The following is a 22,618-nucleotide window of genomic DNA, read 5'->3' as shown; positions in this document are numbered from 1 at the left end:
GTCCTTATTATCCTTTTTCGTCCTTTACGCACTTTTTTGTCCTTTTTCGTCCTTGTCGTCTTTTTTCGTCCTCTTTCATCCTTATTATCCTTTTTCGTCCTTATTATCTTTTTTCGTCCTTTATCGTCCATTTTCGTCCTTATTATCATTTTTCGTTCTTTTCGTCAATTTCGCACTTTTTCTTTCTTTTTGTCCTTTTTCGTCCTTATTATCCTTTTTCGTCCTTATTGTCCTTTTTTTTCTTTTTCGTCCTTTTCGTCCTTTTTTGTCATTTTCGCACTTTTTCGTCCTTTTCGTCCTTTTTCGTCCTTTTCGCACTTTTTCGTCCTTGTTCGTCCTTTTCGTCCGTTTCGCATTTTTTCGTCCTTTGTATTCTCTTTCATCCTTTTTCGTCCTTTTCGATTTTTTCCTTTTTCGTTCTTTTCGCATATTTTCGTCCTTTTCGTCCGTTTCGCGTTTTTCGTCCTTTTCGTCCTTTTTCGTCTTTTTTCGTCCTTTTGGCACTTTTTCGTCCTTTTCGCACTGTTTCGTCCTTTTTCGTCTTTATTATCCTTTATCGTCCTTTTCGTTCTTTCTGTCCTTTTTCGTCCGTTCTCCTTTTCGTCCTTTTTCGTCCGTTTCGTCCTTTTCGACCTTTTAATAATAATAATAATAATAATTTTTACTGAACCAATTTTAAATAAATAAGTTAAAAACATTGGTACAAAAGGTACAGATACAGCAAAAACTGATATTAATCTGACCTGACATTAGTATCTAACCTAATGTCAGGTCAGATACTAAGGTCCTTTTCGTCCTTTTTCATCCTTTTTGCCCATTTTCGTCCTTTTCGTCCTTTCCGTTCTTATTATCCTTCTTCGTCCTTTTCGTCCGTTTCGCGCTTTTTCGTCTATTTTTGTCTTTTTTTTGTCCTTTTCGCACTCTTTCGTCCTTTTCGCCCTTTTCGTCCGTTTCGCACTTTTTCGCCCTTATTATCCCTTTTCGTCTTTTTTCGTCTTTTTTCGTCCTTTTCGTACATTTTCGTCTTTTTCGTCCGTTTCCCGCTTTTTCGTCCTTTTCGTCCTTTTTGCACTTTTTCGTCCTTTCCATCTTTTCCGTCCTTATTATCCTTTTTCGTCCTTTTCGTCCTTCCTTTTTCGTCCTTTTTCGTCCGTGTCGTCCTTTCCGACCTTTTTCGTCCTCCAGTTTTACGATTTTTCAGTTTTCTATTCTTTAGTTTTTCTATTTTCGTGTTTTAGGATTTTTAAATTTTCGAATCTTCCATTTTTCGATTTTGGGATTTTTCGACTTTTCCATTTCTGGCTTTCCCGACTTCTCGACCTTTTGACTATTAGATTTTTCGATTTTTGGATATTTTGATTTTCCCATTTCTTCATTGCTCAATTTTTCTATATTTTAATGTCTCGGCTTTGTTCGCTCTTTTCGTCCTTTTTCGTCCATTTCGTACTTTTTCGTCCTTTTTCATCCTTAGTATCCTTTTTCGTCCTCTTCGCACTTTTTCGTCCTTTTCGTCCTTTTTCGTCCTTTTCGCACTTTTTCGTCGTTTTCCTCATTCTTGTCATTATCCTTTTCGCACTTTTTCGTCCTTTTTGTTTCGTCCTTTTCGTCCGTTTCGCACTTTTTCGTCCTTTGTATTCCTTTTCGTCCTTTTCGTCTTTTTTCGTGCTTTTCGATCTTTTCGTCCTTTTTCGTTCTTTTCGCACATTTTCGTCCTTTTTCGTCTTTATTATCCTTTATCGTCCTTTTCGTCCTTTCTGTCCTTTTTCGTCCTTTCTCCTTTTCGTCCTTTCTCCTTTTCGTCCTTCTTCGTCCGTTTCGTCCTTTTCGACCTTTTAATAATAATAATAATAATAATAATTTTTATTGAACCAATTTTAAATAAATAAATTAAAAAGATTGGTACAAAAGGTACAGATACAGCAAAAACTGATATTAATCTGACCTGACATTAGTGTCTAACCTGATGTCAGGTCAGATACTAAGGACCTTTTCGTCCTTTTTCATCCTTTTCGCACATTTTCGTCCTTTTCGTCCGTTTCGCGCTTTTTCGTCCGTTTTTGTCTTTTTTCGTCCTTTTCGCACTCTTTCGTCCTTTTCGCCCTTTTCGTCCGTTTCGCACTTTTTCGCCCTTATTATCCCTTTTCGTCCTTTTTCGTCCTTTTCGTCCTTTTTCGTCTGTTTTCGTCCTTTTCGTCCTTTTTCGTCCTTTTCGCACATTTTCGTTTTTTTCGTCCGTTTCCCGCTTTTTCGTCCTTTTCATCCTTTTCCGTCCTTTTCGCCCTTTTTGCACTTTTTCGTCCTCTCAATTTTTTCCGTCCTTATTATCCTTTTTCGTCCTTTTCGTCCTTCTTCTTCCTTTTTCGTCCGTTTCGTCCTTTCCGACCTTTTTCGTCCTCTTCGTCCTTTTTGCACTTTTTCGTTCTTTTCATCTTTTTTCGTCCTTTTCGTCCTTTTTATTTTAAAGAATGTGAAACCTTCTCGGGGGTCTCAACTCTCTTGTGTTTAAGAATGTGAAGCCTTCTCGGAGGTCTCAAGTGTCTTTTTAAAAAATGTAAAACCTTCCCGGGGGACCCAAATGTGTTTTTTTAAGCTTCTCGGGGGTCCCAATTGTCTTTTTTAAAAATGTAAAACCTTCTCGGGGGTCCCAACTGTTTTTCTTTAAAAATGTAAAACCTTCTCAGGGGGCCTAAATGTCGGTTTTTTAATGTTAAACCTCCATTGGTGTTCCAAATGTCTTTTTTTAACGTGAAACCTTCTCGGGAGTGCCAACTGTCTTTTAAAAATGTAAAACCTTCTCGGGGGCCCCAAATGTATTTTTTTAAGAATGTGAAACCCTCTCAGGGGTGCCAACTGTCTTTTTTTAAAATGTAAAACCTTCTCAGGGGCCCTAAATGTCTTCTTCAGAAGCCGGGGAAGTTCTGTCGAAATAACTTACGACCAATTTTTTTTGGGCATGACGTCTTTACTTAAAAAGCCATTAGATGTCGTTCCAAAATTGCCCCCTTTTGCCAACACATTCCAGTTATCCCGCAAATTATTTTAATAAAAAAAAAACACCCCGAAAACCCTTACTCCGCAATATTCCGGCAAATTTAACTCAGAAGGTAACAAATAAATATTAAGGTAACGCTCCGCTCACAGAAAGCGGCTTCTCATATGCCCCACTAAAATCATCCCGCCTAAAACCAAGGATATTATCGTCTCATGCACAACCCTCTGCGTTTATATCTTTGCACCCTTCCGTCTTGGCAGCCACTCAAAGGTTGGTTCGAGTGTTAAAACTAGGAGCAAAACAAGGGTGTTGTCGCCAGCAAAACACATTACCTCCACCCGACAAAGTCAACGTAATATACCTGGTTACAGAGAAGAGGGCTTATTTACTTACTTGATGTAATAAGTTCTACCCGAGTTATCAACGGCTCTCTCCCAACCGTACGGAAGGCAATCCTCGCCGTAGCGCCAGGCTTCTGCTGGGGGCAGCCACCCTGCCGTGCGAGTGACGTGACTGAAAGAGAAAAATACATTGAAAAAAACGTCATGACGATGACTTTTGCTTTCTGCGATTTAACCCAACGAACGCAGAAAATCTTGTTCTGTATTAATCCGGGTAGAGTTGAAATAATTCCAGTCGAACCTCACTGAGCACGCCATTACCTTTAATCCGCTTTGCAGAAACATTAATTTTAAATTGTGTAAACACAACGCTTGAAAAATACAAACACAACCCGCTGGCGTTCATTTGGTTTAATTAGTTATGCGTGTGCAGCATATTCTGCCCTCGTATGCATCGACCGATCAAATGTATTTAACATGGTGGGGCTCCTAGTTCAGTATTGATATCTTACACACGCTTGATCCTTCTTTGAAACTTTCGGTTTCATCGCACGAGAATAATCCTTTCATCGAGAATTCGTTGTCGACGCGGATAATTTATTAGTTCATGAAGGGTTAATACCCCGGCACGTTAAAATTAATCATTCCGCACCACGACCGCCGAAAATGTCAATATTAGGACAAAATGCCTTCGCATAAAGTCCATTGAATAATTCCCGAAGATAATAAATCCAAACAAAACGCGGCTAAATATTCCCGTTTTATAGAGTGTCTGGAAAGTTCCACGTGACTACGTTTGTGGATACGAAAACGATCAAAAGAGACAAAAATGGATTGTAAATAATGAAGTTGGCATGTTATTGGAGAACGGCGAATAACAGAGAGAACTGGAGGTGATCCCATTTTACTCGTTCATTGTTGTTTTATAAAAAGGATGTTTGTCGCTGAGGTAGCTCGAGGAATTGAAATAAAACCTAGTTGGAAAAATGTTTTTGCAGCATAGTCGACTTGTGTAACTACTTTTAACTTCAAAATTATTGTGTTCACGCTAAACGGATTTATTTGTCGCTACTGTGGTTCAGCCCTGTAGCTAGAAAACTTATTCGGGGGGGGCAAGTTTGTCGACAGAGGGGGCTTCATGTAAATATTTATATTTTAATAATACACTCAGATAACTACTTTATTTTTTCTGAGTTTTTATATTTGAAAGAACATTAAAATAATCGGAAACGTCGATTCTTTACGTTAAATTTTCGTAAAAACCTGTCGAAGTCCAAAAAATTAGTACGGTACTTGGTTAAAATGCTGGTTAAAACAGAGAATGTAGATTCACAAACAGCTGTACTGCATCCAAAAATTTGTGTAGTGGCCATATAGGTAACATCCAATTTGTTTGAGTTTATTTTTTTGCATGTTTAGTACATATTTTAAAAATCCGACTTCGAAACCAAATATTTCGAAACTTTTGTTACGGAACCATGAACTCGTCATGTTTTTTTAAACTCGTCGAGATGTGTATTTCAGAATTTTTTGTCAACTTTAACAAAAGCTCAATTTTTGGAAACCCATATAAAATTTTTGACTTTTCCCAAGCATTTTCGAAAATTACCAAAAGAATTCCTTTGTTCATCTCGATTTCTTCCAAAAATCGTTTTGGATTCAATTTTTTTGAAAATTCTTACATTTTTTCCAGAATCGACGGGAGAAATATGGCAATTTTTGAGAACCTGTATCAAATTTTTGACTTTTTTCAAGCACGTTCGAAATTACTAAAAGGGATTCCTTTATTGATTTCGATCTCCAGATGTTGCTTTTGGTTGTTTTTTCGAAAATTCGTACAATTTTTCCATAATCGCCAAAAGAAATATGGTAATTTTTGAGAAATTTTGAGAATTCCAGCTCGAAACCGAGTATTTCGAAAATTTTGATCCGGAACCATGAACCTGTCATGTTTTTTTAAGCTCGTCCAAATCTATATTTCAGAATTTTTTGTCAACTTTTACGAAAGTTCAATTTTTGAAAACCCATATAAAATTTTTGACTTTTCCCAAGCATTTTCAAAAATTATCAAAAGAGATTCCTTTGTTCATGTCGATTTCCAGAAATCGTTTTGGATTCAATTTTTTTGAAAATTCTTACATTTTTTCCAGAATCGACGGGAGAAATATGGCAATTTTTGAGAACCTGTATCAAATTTTTGACTTTTTTTCAAGCACGTTCGAGATTACTAAAAGGGATTCCTTTATTGATTTCGATCTCCAGATGTTGCTTTTGGTTGTTTTTTTGAAAATTCGTACAATTTTTCCATAATCGCCAAAAGAAATATGGTAATTTTTGAGAAATTTTGAAAATTCCAGCTCGAAACCGAGTATTTCGAAAATTTTGATCCGGAACCATGAACCTGTCATGTTTTTTTAAGCTCGTCCAAATCTATATTTCAGAATTTTTTGTCAACTTTTACGAAAGTTCAATTTTTGAAAACCCATATAAAATTTTTGACTTTTCCCAAGCATTTTCAAAAATTATCAAAAGAGATTCCTTTGTTCATGTCGATTTCCAGAAATCGTTTTGGATTCAATTTTTTTGAAAATTCTTACATTTTTTCCAGAATCGACGGGAGAAATATGGCAATTTTTGAGAACCTGTGTCAAATTTTTGACTTTTTTTCAAGCACGTTCGAGATTACCAAAAGGGATTCCTTTATTGATTTCGATCTCCAGATGTTGTTTTTGGTTATTTTTTCGAAAATTCGTACAATTTTTCCACAATCGCCAAAAGAAATATGGTAATTTTTGAGAAATTTTGAAAATTCGAGCTCGAAACCGAGTATTTCGAAAATTTTGATACGGAACCATGAACCTGTCATGTTTTTTTAAGCTCGTCCAAATCTATATTTCAGAATTTTTTGTCAACTTTTACGAAAGTTCAATTTTTGAAAACCCTATAAAATTTTTGACTTTTCCCAAGCATTTTCAAAAATTATCAAAAGAGATTCCTTTGTTCATGTCGATTTCCAGAAATCGTTTTGGATTCAATTTTTTTGAAAATTCTTACATTTTTTTCCAGAATCGACGGGAGAAATATGGCAATTTTTGAGAACCTGTGTCAAATTTTTGACTTTTTTTCAAGCACGTTCGAGATTACCAAAAGGGATTCCTTTATTGATTTCGATCTCCAGATGTTGTTTTTGGTTATTTTTTCGAAAATTCGTACAATTTTTCCACAATCGCCAAAAGAAATATGGTAATTTTTGAGAAATTTTGAAAATTCGAGCTCGAAACCGAGTATTTCGAAAATTTTGATCCGGAACCATGAACCTGTCATGTTTTTTTAAGCTCGTCCAAATCTATATTTCAGAATTTTTTGTCAACTTTTACGAAAGTTCAATTTTTGAAAACCCATATAAATTTTTTGACTTTTCCCAGGCATTTTCAAAAATTATCGAAAGGGATTCCTTTATTGATTTCGATCTCCAGATGTTGTTTTTGGTTTTATTTGGTTGAAAAGTCGTAAAATTTTTCAGCAATCGCCAAACGAAATGTAATTTTTGAACTTTGAAACCGAATGTTTCGAAAATCTTGATCTGGGACCATCTAGACCTTGTGTTTTTTGATTGAGCTCGTCGAGATCAACATTTCAGATTTTTTTGTGGATTTTTAGTCAACTTCAACAAAAGCTAAATTTTTGAAAATCCATAAAATGTTTTTGACTTTTCCCAACCGTTTTCGAAAATTAGCAAAAGGGATCTCTTTATCGATTTCGATCTCCAAATGTTGTTTTTGGTTTTATTTTCTCGAAAATTTGTACAATTTTTCCAAAGCCGCCAAAAGAAATGTAATTTTTGAGAAATTTTGAAATGTCGACTTTGAAACCGAATTTTTCGAAAATCTTGGTCTGGGACCATCAAGACCTTATGTCTTTGGATTAAGCTCATCGAGATCTACATCTCGGAATTTTTTGTTGATTTTTTGTTAATTTCAACAAAAGCTCAATTTTTGAAAATCCATATACATTTTTTGACTTTTCGCAAGCATCTTCGAAAATTAGCAAAAGGGATCTCTTTATTGATTTCGATCTACAGATGTTATTTTTGGTTTTATTTTTTTGATATTTCGTCGAATTTTTCCACAATCGCATAAAGAAATAACTTTTTTTTAAGTCACTTTTGAGATTTTTTTAGAAATTTTAAGTAGAAACCCAATATTTCGTAAATTTTGCTCCGGGAGCATGAACATGTTTTTCGATTAAGCTCATCGAGATCTATATTTCAGAATTTTTTGTCAACTCTAACAAAAGCTCAATTTTTGAAAACTAAATAAATTTTGACTTTTCTTAAGCATTTCCAAAAATTACCAAAAGTCATTCTTTTATTTATTTCAATCTTCAGATGTTGTTTTTGGTTTTATTTGATCGAAAATTTGTAAAATTTTTCTAGAATCGTCAAAAGAAATAGGAGTATAATTTTTGAGAAATTTTAAAAAGTCGACTTGGAAACCGAATAGCAGCAAGACCTTATGTTTTTTGACTAAACTCGTCGAGATCTACATCTCAGAATTTTTTGTAGATTTTTAGCCAATTTCAACAAAAGCTCAATTTTTGAAAATCTATAAAAAAAATTTGACTTTTCCCACGCATTTTCGAAAACTAGCAGAAGGGATCTTTTTATTGATTTCGATCTCCAAATGTTTTTTTTTTGGTTTTATTTTTTCGAAAATTCGTACAATTTTTCCAGAGCCGCCAAAAGAAATGTAATTTTTGAGAAATTTTGAAATGTCGACTTTGGAACCGAATTTTTGAAAAATCTTGATCTGGGACCATCAAGACCTTATGTTTTTTGATTAACCTCATCGAGATCTACATCTCAGAATTTTTTGTCGATTTTTTGTCCATTTCAATAAAAGCTCAATTTTTAGAAAATCCATATAATATTTTTGACTTTTCTCAAGTACATAGTAGGCTATGGAATAAAATGTGACATGTTCATTTTTTTATAGGTTGATATTGCCAAATAATATACCCTGTAAGAAAATAAAGGTGGGGCGGGTGGGGCCAGTTAATATGCTTCGGCAATCGGCATTATATTGAAATTTTATTACTAATTTGAAATTTATAATGTATAAATCTTCCAGGGGGGGCAACCACAACTGCTAGGGGGGCCTCAGCCCCCTCTTGCCCCCCCGTAGCTACGGGGCTGCTGTGGTTCGGTTGAAAACTTCCCAGGTGCAAAAAAAAACACCCAAAACACCACACTCATCGAAGTGTGAATGTACAAACTTTTATTATTTCCAACTCCCTCAATAGCACAACTCTTCCTTTTGTACCCTCGCTATTGGAACTAATACATTCATGCCAAACCCACGTAATTGGAAGAAAATCCTTTGTGCAGCCACTTTTCACAAAACTTACGTTGTTAAATCCGAGCAGCCGTTTTCTAGATTAGACAATTAAAATTTCCGGATCACGCCAAGAGTTTTGCCTTCATTAAAATAATTGCAAGATCAGAGAGACGACGTTAAAAAATAACTCTGCTTAAATACGCAACACGAATTGAAATGAGTCGGACCGTTCCGTTCTAATTGAATGGAAAAGTTTCTGGTTGAAATTGCGTTACGATTCGACTTGAACTCAACTATTTCCTTACGCAATTTAACAAAACAACACCTCGAAACGAGAATTTACGCCGAAGTCGTTAGAAAAGCCCTTAAACTTTTACGGCGATAAAGATGTGCTCGCAATGCGGAAAAGATCAACGGACGTATCAATTCTGGGGCGGCTACGTGAAGGAGAAGTAAATAGAATGAATATATTTGCGTTAGTCTTGTGTCTGGGGTGGAATGAAAGGGGGTCCCGGATACACTCTAGTGTTGACTCGAATTGTAGCGAGACGACTCTATCACACCTGGTGTCCCAAATCGAAGTGGGTCATGGAAGCGTGCCGCCTATCACTTTACGCGATTTTTCATTTGTCCTTGAACTCTATAGTATCTAAGCAATACTTCCAGGCCTCCCATCCTCTTAAAAGCGACAGGAAAACCCATCGGTGGAGATTGATTAAGAAATAAAACTAATTTTACAACCCCCTTGACACACGTCGCTAGTTTCATCGATTTCTGGTTTAATTGCTTCTTGTTTTTGTTTGTTTAAAGCTTAATATCCCCTCATTAAAAAATTTTCTTTGTTTGAAAATCTCTCGCTTTTCCCACCCTCCTCCAGACGCAGTTTGATTGCGCCTCAAACAGGTCACGCCCTCCTTTGCATAATTAGCGATTTTTTCAATGGTCGAAAGCACCCCTTTTTGTTATCTTCCAACTGTGATGCTAATGTTGCAATTTATCTTGACGGTTGTACACAATCGGCACGGCTGCTGAATAATAAAAAAAGCCGTTTGTACAAGTTTTTTGTTTTTTTTTCGCAAACAATGGAATCGGGTTTACGTGTTTAATTAATGCGCGCTGTTATGATGAAGTACTCTCGCTTAAAGGGTTCGAAGAATCGGATAGTTGTGATGAAAATCTAGTAATAAGTGTTGGTTTGGTGGAGGTGAATCGAGCAGAATGCGGTTTGAAGGTGACGTAATTACGACGGGTTAATGTGGAGGTTTTCAGTTTTAATGAGTTAAGCGAGTTGTAAGGAAAATTCTTGTATTCTGTTTGAGGTCAGGTCAGGTCAAGGCAGATTTATAATCCACAAGTACTGAATTATGTTAGGAGTATTTTATAAAAGTTATATATTTTTACATATTTTGACCGATCCCTTCCTACGACAGTTTCTTTTTGAAATTTGATTTCTACATTAATAGATTTTTTGATTTTTAGAATTCACGATTTTTTTGACTTTTTTATTTTCCCATTTTTTGACTTCTCAACTTTCCAATATTTCAATTTTGGGAATTTTTAGTTGTTTTGATTCTTTAATTTTTAACTTTCCAATTTTTTGATTTTTAAAATTTTAAAACTTTTCCATTTTTCAATTTCTCGATTTCTCACGGCTGTTTCGATTTCTCGATTTTTCGATCTATGGATTTTTAAATCTTTCGGTTTCTGGGTGTTCAATTGTTCAATTTTTTGATGTCTTGAATTTTCGGCTTTGCAATTTTTGGATTTTCCAATTTTTTAAATTTTTTGATTTCTTAATTTCTCGATTAAGCGATTTTTTGACTTTTCAATTTCTCGTTTTTTACGACACTTCCATTTTTGATTTTTCGACTTGTTGGTTTTTCAAATTTTCGATTTTTGATTGTTCAATTTCGCGATTTTTTGATTTTTTTACATTTAATATTTTTCAATTTTCGATTCTGAGCTACTTCGATTTGTCGATTTCTCGGTCTTTTGATGTTTCGATGTCCCGATGTTTCAATTTTTCAATTTGTTGATTTTTCGATCTCGGTCTTAATTTTTCGATTTCCTAATTTTCGACATTGTACTTCTGCGATTTTTCAATTACTTGATTTTTCAGTACCACGATTTCTCAAATTTTCGAAATTTCGATTTCTTGATATCACGGTTTTTCGATTTTTTGATTTCTCAATTTTTCAAGTTTTCGATGTCCCAAATTTACAACATTTCAATTTAGGGAATTGTTCAATATTTTAATATATCAACTTTTTGATGCTATAATTGCTCCATTGGTATTTCGACTTTTCCGATTTGGATTTTTCCGCTTTTCAATTTTTAGATATTTAAAATTTCGATTTCTCGATTTTTTTAAGTGGCCATTCTTTAGTTTTCGATTTTTAAATTTTGACTTTCCATTATCATGTTTTCGATTTTTCAATGTGTCGATTTCATAATTTTTTTGACTTTTCAACTTTTCAGTTTCTCAATTCTCGATTAATAGATTTTTTGATTTCATGATTTTTTGACTTTTCAATTTTTTCACCTTCCCATTTCTGGATTTCTGGGCTTGGGCTTATCAATTTTTCGGTTTTTCGACTACTCGATATTAGATTTTTCAATTTTTCTTTTTTAAATTTTCATTTTTTTACATTTTAAATTTTAAAATTTTTAATTTTGGGCTATTTCGAACTCTTGATTTTTCGACTGCTTAATTGTTCAATTTTTCGATTTTTCTACTGTGCGATTTTTGGATTTTCCAATTTTTCCATATTCTGATTTTCAATTTCCCAATATTTCAGCATTTCAGTTTTGGGAATTTTCAATTTGTTGATTTCTTAGTTTCTTGATTCCCAATTTTTCGATCTTTTAAATTTTAGATTTTTCGATTTCTCCATTTTTTGATTTTTCAGTTTTAAGAGTTTTTGATGTTCCCATTTATTGATTTTTAAATTTTTCAAAATTTTGATTTTGGGATTTTTTACTTCTCTTGATTCTTCAATTTTTCGACTTTTCGGTTCTTCAAGTTTTCGATTTTTAAATTTTAAAATTTTTTCAATTTTTCAATTTCTCGATTTCACGATTTACCTATCGATTTTTCAATTTTTCGATTTTTAAAATTTTAATTAAAAATTTTTGATTTTTGGGTATTGGACTATTTCGATTTCTCGATTGTTCAATTTTTGGATATTTTAGTTTTGAAATTTTTCAATTTTACGATTTTTTAATTTCTCGAGATTTTCGATTTCTCAATCTTTCTACATTTCAATTTCAGGCTTTTTCAGTTTTTTATTCTTCTGTTTTTTCATTATTCAATTTCTAGATTTTTTATTTTATCAATTTTTCGATTTTCAGTTTTTGGCTGTTCTAAATTTTCGATTTTTTATATTTTCAATTTCTCGATTTTTCGGCTCCTGCGATTTTTCAGTTTTTCGATCCCCCAATTTTTCGATCTTTTACATTTTAGATTTTTTAATTTCTCCATTTCTCGATTTTTGGGTTTTTCAGTTTGACGAGTTTTTGAAGTTCGGATTTTAAATATTCAGATTTAGTTTATTTTTTATTTTTTCGATTTTGGGCTGTTTCGATTTCTGTTTTTCGATGTTTTGATTTTTTGACATTGCGATTTCCGGATATTCCAATTTTTCGATCTTCCGATTTTTCAATTTTTCAATTTCAGGTTTTTTCAGATTTTTGATTCTTCGATTTTCCATTTTTCAGTTGTGAGATTTTTGATTTTTTTTCGAATTTGTGTTTTTCGATTCTACAATTTTTCGACCTTTCAATGTTCAACTTTTGGCGTTACTAAATTTTCGATTTCTGTCGATTGTTACTTGATTTCTTGATTTTTCTATTTTACAGTTTTTAATTTTTCTATTTTCCGATTTATCGGTTTTCGGGTTTATAAATGTTTTTGATTTCGTGTTTTTTCGAGATTCTAGTTTTGGGATTTTTCAAGATTTTTCAATCTCTTGATTTTTCAGTTTTTCGAGTTTTCAATGTTTCGAATTTTCGATTTCGCGATATCTTGAATTTTCGATTTTTAAAATTTTTCGACTTTTCGATTTCTCAATTTTTCAAATTTCGATTTTTTAAATGTTAGATTTTTCAATAGGATTGCGATCGGTATTTTCACTTTTCGATTTTTCAATTTTTAGATTTTCAAAATTTTTGATTTTTCGATTTTTTGATTTCTCAACTCCCTAATTTCTTGAGAGAAATCGAAATAGCGCAAAATCGAAAAAATGAATCAAAAAGTCTAAAATTAAAAGATCGAAAAATTGGGGAATCGAAAAACTGAAAAATCAGGAAATTCAAAATTTCCAAAATTGCAATGTTGAAATCGAAAAATCCGAAAAACCAAAAATCGCAGGAGCCGAAAAATCTAAAATTTAGAAAAGCCAAAAACTGAAAATCGAAAAATTGATAATAAAAAATCGAGAAATTGAATAATGAAAAAACTGAAGAATAAAAACACTGAAAAATCCTGAAATTGAAATGTAGAAAGATTGAGAAATCGAAAACCGCGAGAAATTAAAAAATTGTAAAATTGAAAAATTCCAAAACTAAAATATCGAAATATCGAGAAATCGAAATAGCCCAATACCGAAAAATCAAATATTTTTAAATTTAAAATTTTAAAAATCGATAGATAAATCGTGAAATCGAGAAATTGAAAAATTGAAGAATCAAGAGAAATAAAAATTCCCAAAATTAAAATTTTGAAAAATTGAGAAATCGGAATTTTAAAAAACTAAAAATCGGTAAATCGGAACATCAAAAACTCTTAAAACTGAAAATAAAAAAAAACGAGAAATGGAGAAAACGAAAAATCAAAAATTTAAAAGATTGAAAAATTGGGGAATCAAGAAACTGAGAAAGCAAGACATTGAAAATTCCCAAAACTGAAATGTTGAAATATTGGAAAATTGAAAATCAGAATATGGAAAAATTGGAAAATCCAAAAATCGCACAGTGGAAAAATCGAAAAATTAAACAATTAAGCGGTCGAAAAATCAAGAGATCGAAATAGCCCAAAATCAAAAATTTTAAAATTTAAAGTGTAAAAAAATGAAAATTTAAAACAGAAAATTGAAAAATCTAAACTGAGCAGTCGAAAAATCGAAAAATTGATAAATCCAGAAATCCAGAAATGGGAAGGTGAAAAAATTGAAAACTCAAAAATTGAATAATCGAGAATTGAGAAACTGAAAAATTGAAAAGTCAAAAAAATTATGAAATCGAAACATTGAAAAATCGAAAACATGATAATGGAAAGTCAAAATTTAGAAATTGGAGTATCAAAAAACTGATGAATCGGCACTTAGAAAAATCGAGAAATCGAAATTTTAAATATCTAAAAATCGAAAAATCGCGAATTTGAACAATCAAAAATCGACAAAATCAAAAAATGGAACTGTCGGAAAAACGAGAAAACGAAAACTCAAAAAATCGCTTAATCGAAAACTTAAGAAATTGAAAAATTAGGAAATTGAAAAAGTCCAAAAAACGGAACTTCAAAAAATTGGAAAATCAAAACATTACAAAGCCGAAAAATCAAGACATCAAAAAATTTAACAATTGAACATCGAGAAATGTCACCAAAATTTGATAAAAAAGCTTTATTCTGAGAAGATGCTGCTGCTCAAACTAGCACACGACTACGAACTGGTGTAGAAATAGAAAACATGAAAAAATTAGCACCGCCAATCTACAGAGCGAACCCGAATCACGTAGGTATATTTATCGCCAAGTTCCTAAACAAAATAAAGCTAAAAAAGCTCTTGCATTTTAAGCGCTTCGCTGCTTCGCTACCATAAACACGTTTGACTATAACAAGCCATTGACTGAATTCCTCAAATCGAGTCGAACCCGAATCGCTCTGTATACGCATATCGCATATATTCCCCGAGTAGTAATATTCCTGGCGCATCCGCCAATTTTCATCTCGAAAAGGTTGTAGGATTAAACGGCATACGAAGCAGCCGCCTCCATAATTCAGGCTTTCAGCAATATAGCCGCGCTACAGGCCACAGAACGGTATTGCATGTAGCCGAGATTACTTGGAGCGTCGTTAATGAAGCTTTTAGTAGCGAGATTTGGCGCGGGAATTCGTCCGTTTGCTCCTCTCTATGTGTGTGTTGTTATGGGGATTTCGACGAGTTGGACGCTTGTAAATGGTTTATGCATGGCTGGACGGAAATATTCGAGAATTCGAGCGTTTCAGATAAATACGGAGGAAGTCCGGGGACGCGAAAGGGTGCTCGAGGGATGGTATTTCAGCTGGAGGACTCTCCATTGCCGCTGTAATGTCGGTTTATTGTTCCTGATTAGATTTAATGATGCACTGCATTATTAATTTACTCTGAAACTAATATCGGTTCATTATGGACCGGCAGTTACTAGTAGCAACTAGAAGTGTTCATTAGTCATTGAGAGCAGCGGAAGTTTAAAATTTCATGCTGAAATTATAAGCTAGTAACTAAATTATATTAAGGTTGCATTCGCGGAATTACATTTATAGTGTTGTATGATACTCAACATGCCATTAAACAGGGGTTTTTTCTGCTAACCTCTCTAAAGTAAACACCAGTCGGGTGAATAACAAAACATATTTAAAGTAGATAATCAACGGAACAAATCTCCTCTCAGTAATAATGGCATGCCTAACTTCGAGTGTTTATGCTTATACTTTCGGTGAACTCGATGATTAGCGATACTGAGCATCAGTGGCCGCATGCATTCGTTTTAAAAGAAAATGAAATTTGATTGAGTTTGTCTAAAATAACTAAAAAATCGAAAAATCCAAATCTGAAAAGTCGAAAGATCAATCGAGCAATTATATATAATATCAAGTCTTGCAATGGTCATCGAAAACTTGAAAATTTGAGAAATCGAAAAGTCGAAAAATCGAAAGTTTCCATTTTTTTTAGTTTTTACATTTTTCAACTTTTGAATATTTCATTTGATAATTTGTTTGACAATTTTGCAGTTTTTAATTCCAATCTTTTGATTTTTCAAGTTTAAAATTTAGAATTTTTTAATTTTTTCATTTTTAATTTTTCAAGTTCTCAAGTTAAAATTTTTCCTTTTCACAATGTCCTTTTTCGATTTTTTAACTAAATAACAAATTTACTCGAACCGAATATTTGAAAAATCGAAAAATCCAAAAATTGAAAATTAGAAACAAAATTTTTAGATGTTTTAAAGTTACGGTGAACATGGCAAATTGCTGATCAAAATTACTCTTTACTCCATTCCAAAAAGTCGGTGACAAAAAATCAGAAATTGAAAATTTTAAAAAATTAACATCTATTTTCTCGATATTTTTAAAAATCAAATACCTAATTGAGAAAATTGCCAAAATTGTAAAATTAAAAAATCGAGCCCAGAGAAATCAAAAATCGAAAGACAGATCAAAAAATTGAAAATTTAAAAAGCGAGAAATTGAAAAATCGAAAAATTGAAAAATCTAGTAGTACTCAATACGATAAGACTGATTTTGGCAAATGATCTACTCTCTTAAGAAAACAAAGGGCGGGCGAGTGGGGCTAGCACTTGCCAAATAAGTACTAGTACTTCTTAAAATAAGACTGATTTCAGCAGATGACTCACTCTTCTAAGAAAATACGGGAGGGTGGGTAGGGTTAGCACTTGCTAAGAATAAAAAAAATGAAAAATAAAAAAATGACAAATTGAAAAATCGAATAAATGAGAAATCGGAAAATCAAAAACTGAAATATCGAAAAATTGAAAAAAAAAACAAATCTTATAAAATCGAATTCGAAATTTCAGTTTTAATTTTTTTAGTTTTTAGATTTTTCAACTTTTGAATATTTCATTTGCTAATCTGTTTGACAATTTTGCAGTTTTAAAATCCAATCCTTTGAGTTTTCAGTTATAACTTTACAATTTTTTAATTTTTTGATTTTTAATTTTTCAAGTTCTCAAGTTAAAATTTTTCCTTTTCACAATTTTTCATTTTTCGATTTTTCAACTAAATAACAAATTTATTCGAACAGAAATTTTGAATAATCGAAAAATCCAAAAATTGAAAATTAGAAACAAAATTTTCAGATATTTTAAAGTTACGGTAAACATGGCAATCGCTGATCAAAATTTTTTTTTACTCTCTTCCAGAAACTCGGTGACAAAAAATCAAAAATCGAAAATTTAAAAAAATAAACATCTACTTTCTCGATATTTTTAAAAATCAAATAATTGAGAAATCGGAAAACTGCCAAAATTGTAAAATTAAAAAATCGAAAGTTTTTTCAGTTGCCCAGAGAAATCAAAAATCGAAAGACAGATCAAAAAATTGATAATTTAAAACGCAAAAAATTGAAAAATTCGAAAATTGAAAAATCTAGTAGTACTCACTACGATAAGACTGATCTTGACAAATGATCTACTCTCTTAAGAAAACAAAGAGCGGGTGGGTGGGGTTAGCACTTGCCAAATAACCTACCCTCTAAGAAAATCAAAGGCGCGTGGGCCAGGCTAGTATTTGCCAAAGTAAGACTCATTTTGACAAACGACCTACTCTAATAAAAACAGGTACTACCCCGCCCACCCACCCTTTATTTTTTTAGAAGAATAGGTCATCTGCCAAAATCAATCTTATCTTGGCAAGTATGAGACTGAATTTTGCAAATGGCATTCTCTAAGAAAATAAGGGTGGGTGGGCGGGGCTAGTACTTGTCAAAATAAGACTGATTTTGGCAGATGACTTATTCTTTTAAGTCATTGAGAGCAGCGGACGTTTAAAATGTCATGCTGAAATTATATGCGGAGTAAATTTTATTAAGGTTGCATTCGCGGAATTACATTTATAGTGTTGTATGATACTCAACATGCCATTAAATCGGGTTTTTTTTTTCTGCTGATCTCTCTAAAGTAAACACCAGTCGGGTAAATAACAAAACATATTTAAAGCAGATAATCAATGGAACAAATCTCCTCTCAGTAATAATAGCATGCCTAACTTCGAGTGTTTATACTTATACTTTCGGTGAACTCGATGATTAGCGATACTGAGCATCAGTGGCCGCATGCATTCGTTTTAAAAGAAAATGAAATTTGATTGAGTTTGTCTAAAATAACTAAAAAATCGAAAAATCCAAATCTGAAAAGTCGAAAGATCAATCGAGCAATTATATATAACATCAAGTCTTGGAATGGGTCATCGAAAACTTGAAAATTTGAGAAATCGAAAAGTCGAAAAATCGAAATAGCCCAAAAAAGCAAAATCGAAAAGTTAAAAATTAGAAAATTAAAAAAATTACAGTAAAAAAAAGGAAAATTAAAAATCGAGAAACTGAATTTTGATTGTCTGAAACATCGAAATCTGGAGAACTCTAGAAACAAGAATAAAAAAATTGAAAACTAAAAAATCGAAAAATTTAAAAACCGAAAAATTGAATAATCAAAAAGTTATAAAATAAAAAAAATAGATATACATATGTACAATGTAAATCGAAAATTTGAAAAATCAAACTTTTGATTGTTCGAAACATCGAAATCTCGAGAAATTGAAAAATAAAAAAATTGAAAAATCTAATGTTTAAAAATTCGAACAATTGAAAAATAGAAAAATTGGGAATTCGAAAAGTCGAAAAATTGAAAAATCGAAATCCGAGCATCCCAAAAAACGAAAAATTAAAATACCCAAAAATTGAAACATCCAGAAATTGAAAAGTTTCCAGGATTGAAATGTTGAAAAATAATATCGAAAACTTGAAACATCGAGAAATCTAAAAATCAAAGCGACGAAAAATTATAAATTTTCGAATTTAAAATTGTGAAATTGAAAAAGATAAAGTTCAGAAAAATCAAAAATTTAGAGATTCGAATAACTGAAAAATTTGAAAATTGGGAATTTTAAAAATTGAAAACTCAAAAAATCGAAAAATGGAAAAATCAACAAATAGCAAAAATTGAACAATAGGAAAACTGAAGATCGAGAAATTGAGAAAAAAAAATCAAATCATTGAAAAATACAAAAACTTAAAACATCAAGAAATCGAAATATTAAAAGATAGAGAAATCGATAAATCGAGAGGTCGAAAAATCGAAATAGGCCAAAAAAGAAAAATCGAAAAGTTAAAAATTAGAAAATTAAAAAAATTATAAAAAAAATAAATATTTAAAAATTGAAAAATTAAAAATTTTGGAAATCGAAAAATGGAAAAACCGAAAAATCCAAATCGAAACATCAAAATATCAAAAAAAAAATCGAGAAATTGAACAACTAAATCGAAAAATTGGAGAATTTAAATACTGGAAAATCTAAATACTGAACCGTCGAAAAATTGAGAAATCGGAAAATCGAAAATTTGAAGAATCAAGAAATTGAAAATTCAAAATATGGAAAAATACAAAAACTTAAACATTATGAAATCGAAACATTAAACGATAGAGAAATCGAGAAGTCGAAAAATCGAAATAGGCCAAAAAAGCAAAATCGAAAAGTTAAAAATTAGAAAATTAAAAAAATAATAATAAAAAAAAATGAATAAAAAAATTGAATAATTAAAAATGGAGAAGTTGAACTTTTGAGTGCTTGAAACGTCGAAATCTGGAGAAACCGAGAAACAGAAAAATTAAAAAATTTAAAAAATTGAAAAATTAAAAATTTTGAAAATCGAAAAATGCAAAAACCGAAAAATCCAAATCGAAACATCAAAATATCGAAAAAGTAAAAAATCCAGAAATTTAACAACCAAATCGAAAAATTGGAGAATCTAAATACTGGAAAATCTAAATACTGAACCGTGGAAAAATTGAGAAATCCGAAAATCGAAAATTTGAAGAATCAAGAAATTGAAAATTCAAAATATGGAAAAGTACAAAAACTTAAACATCATGAAATCGAAACATTAAACGATAGAGAAATCGAGAAATCGAAAAATCGAAATAGGCCAAAAAAGAAAAATCGTAAAGTTGAAAATTAAAAAACGAAATAATTTATAATAAAAAAAAATAGATATGTAAATCGAAAAATTGAAAAATTAAAAAATCGAGCAATAGAAGAATTAAGAAATGGAAAAATTTAAAAACCGAAAAATTGAAAAATCGAAAATTTGATAAAACCGAAAAATCTAAATCAAAAAAGTAAAAATCGAGAAATTGAAAAACCAAATCGAAAAACTGAAGAATTGAAATACTGGAAAATCTAAAAACTGAAACATCGAAAAATAGAGAAATCGGAAAATTGAAGAATTGAAAACTGAAAAATCGAAGCATTGAAAAGTCGAGAAATCGGAAAATGGGAAAATAAAAAAAAAATCAATTAATCGAAAGATCGAGAAATCGAAAAATTGAAAATTTAGAGACGTCAAAAATTGAAAAATAAAAAAAATTCAAAAAATGTTTTTCCAAAAATGTCGATGAAAATTCAACTCGAATTCATAAACCACAAGTTCAGGACTAAGTTACTTTTCAACATTTATTCAAAACAGTAAGATGACTTCATTAAGTCCTGGGAGGAGAATGATATGAACGGATAAGTTTTGATTAAAAATTTACTATGCTTCCTATAACCTTAAATTTTTTGCAAGATTTCAAAGTTAAATCGTAAAATGTTGCTATACAGATGTCGAAAATGCGAAAAATTGAGGAAACGAGAAATTGAAAAATTTTGAAAAACTGGAATATCGAAAGATTGGAAAATTGAAAAATCGCAAAGCCGAAAAACCGAGTAATCGACAAATTGAAAAATTGAAACAGAGAAATCGAAGCATCAAGAGATATGAATTTTAAACGTAAAAAAAACCAAAAAAGATCGAAAAATCGGGAAACTGAACAATCAAAAATTGAAAAATTGAAAAACCGACCGACAAATCGACAAATCAAAAGATAGAAGAATCGAAAAACTGAAACAGAAAAATCAAGAAATCGAGAAGTTGAGAAATCAAAAAATCGAAAGAACCAGAACACGGAAAAATTGGAAAATTGAAAAATCGCCAAGCCGAAAAACCGAGAAATCGAAAAATCGAAAAATCAAAAATCGAGAAATTGAAAAATGGAAAATCGAAGAATCAAAAAACTGAAAAAACGTGAAATTGAAAAATTGAAAAATCAAAACATCGAAACATTAAAAAATCAATAGATCGAAAAACATAGATATGGAAATAGCCCAAAATCGAAAAATTATAAATAAAATGAAATCAGAATATTTAAAAATCCGAACTTCAAAAACTGTAAAATCAAGAAATTGAGAATTTCCAAAATTGAAATGTTGAAATATCAGGAAATCGAAAAATTCGTAAAACTAAAAAATCGCAGGAGCCGAAAAATCGAAAAGTTGATAAAATAAAAAACCGAGAAATTGAATAATGAAAAAACTGAAGAATCAAAAACCGAAAAATCCTGAAATTTAAATGTAGAAAAATTGAGAAATTGAAAACATCAAGAAATTAAAAAATCGTAAAATTGAAAAATTCCAAAACTAAAAATATCGAAAAATTGAACAATCGAAATAGCCCAATACCGAAAAATCAAAAATTTTTAAATTTAAAATTTGAAAAATCGAAAAATTGAAAAATAAAAAAATAGGGAAATTGAATAATCGAAAAATAGAAACATCGATAAATCGTGAAATCGAGAGATTGAAAAATGTTTTAAATTTAAAAATGGAAAAGTTTGAAAAACGGAAAAGTCGAGAGAATCAAAAGAACTAAAAAATTTAAAAATCGCTAAATCGGAACATCAAAAACTCGTAAAACTGAAAAATTAAAAAAACGAGAAATGGAGAAATCGAAAAATCGAAAATTTAAAACATCGAAAAATTGGGGAATCAAAAAACTGAAAAATCAACAAATTGAAAATTCCCAAACTGAAACGTTGAAATATTGGGAAATTGAAAATCAGAATATGGAAAATTGGAAATCCAAAAACCGCAAAGCGGAAAAATCGAAAAATTGAAATAGCCCAAAATCAAAAATTTAAAAAATTAAAAAAAATGAAAATTTAAACAAGAAAAATTGAAAAATCTAAAACCGAGTACTCGAAAAATCGAAAAATTGAATAGTCGAAAAATTCAAATTGCAAAAGTCGAAAAACCGATCGATACCACCAAAAGATCGAAAAATTAAAATACTGAAATGTTGGAAATTTGGGACATCGAAAACTTGAAAAACTTCGACATCACATAGTCGAAAAAATAAAAAAAAACGAAAATCGAATGTCAAGAAATCGAAATTTCGAAAATTTGAGGAATCGTGAAACTGAAAAATCAAGTAATTGAAAAATCCCAAAACTACAAAGTCGAAAAATATGAAATCGTAAAATTAAGATCGAGAAATCGAAAAATCAACAAATTGAAAAATTGAAACATCGAGACATCGAAACATCAAGAGATCGCGAAATCGAGAGCTCGAAATTGCTCATAATCGAGAATTGAAAAATTTTAAATGTAAAAAACGAAAAATCGCGAAATTAAATCATCAAAAATCGAAAAAAATGGAAATGCCGAAAAAACGAGAAATCGAAAAATCAAAAAGTCGCTTAATCGAAAAATTAAGAAATCGAAAAATTATGAAATTGAAAAATTCAAAAATCGGAACCTCAAAAAATTGGAAAATTCGAAAATTGCAAAGCCGAAAAATCAAGACATAAAAAAATTGAACAATTGAACATCGAGAAACCGAAATATTTAAAAATCACAAGGAGGAGGACCTTAAAAACGGGAGACCTATCTTAGTCTACCTTAGCCTACGCTTGGGAAACATAAATATGAACAATACCCGTCACAGTGTAAAAAAACTCATCACCAACCCATTTTAAATCCTAACTGTAGACTCCCCACGCCCGTTTCGCTTGAATCCGCTTCAAAGTCGAAGCAGAATTTATTAATTTACAAGGGTCTAAATGGCTAAATTTGCAAAAATTAATCCCTCCGAACACCCGCAATGTCAATATTAGGGAAGCAGAGTCTGCATAAATTTCGAATT

The 22,618-nt window shown here is 31.3% G+C and overlaps 1 protein-coding gene across 2 annotated transcripts in view; it reads right to left on the bottom strand.

The window, feature by feature from the left end:
- The window catches only part of LOC135125139 (uncharacterized protein), a 275,297-nt gene that overhangs the window by 49,652 nt on the left and 203,027 nt on the right, over positions 1-22,618 (bottom strand). For both annotated transcript variants that reach the window (XM_064050495.1, XM_064050496.1), the window contains exon 3: positions 3,386-3,505. In XM_064050495.1, coding sequence (XP_063906565.1) covers positions 3,386-3,505 — 120 coding nt within the window. The remainder of the gene's footprint in view (positions 1-3,385; positions 3,506-22,618) is intronic.

Source organism: Zophobas morio, unplaced genomic scaffold (genome assembly GCF_036711695.1).
Source record: "Zophobas morio isolate AGI-343-1 ecotype UQ-CSIRO unplaced genomic scaffold, CSIRO_AGI_Zmor_V1 ptg000008l, whole genome shotgun sequence".
Classification (NCBI taxonomy): Eukaryota; Metazoa; Arthropoda; class Insecta; order Coleoptera; family Tenebrionidae; genus Zophobas; species Zophobas morio.
Note: the sequence above shows the minus strand (reverse complement) of the source record. Positions and strands in the feature narration are given on the sequence as shown.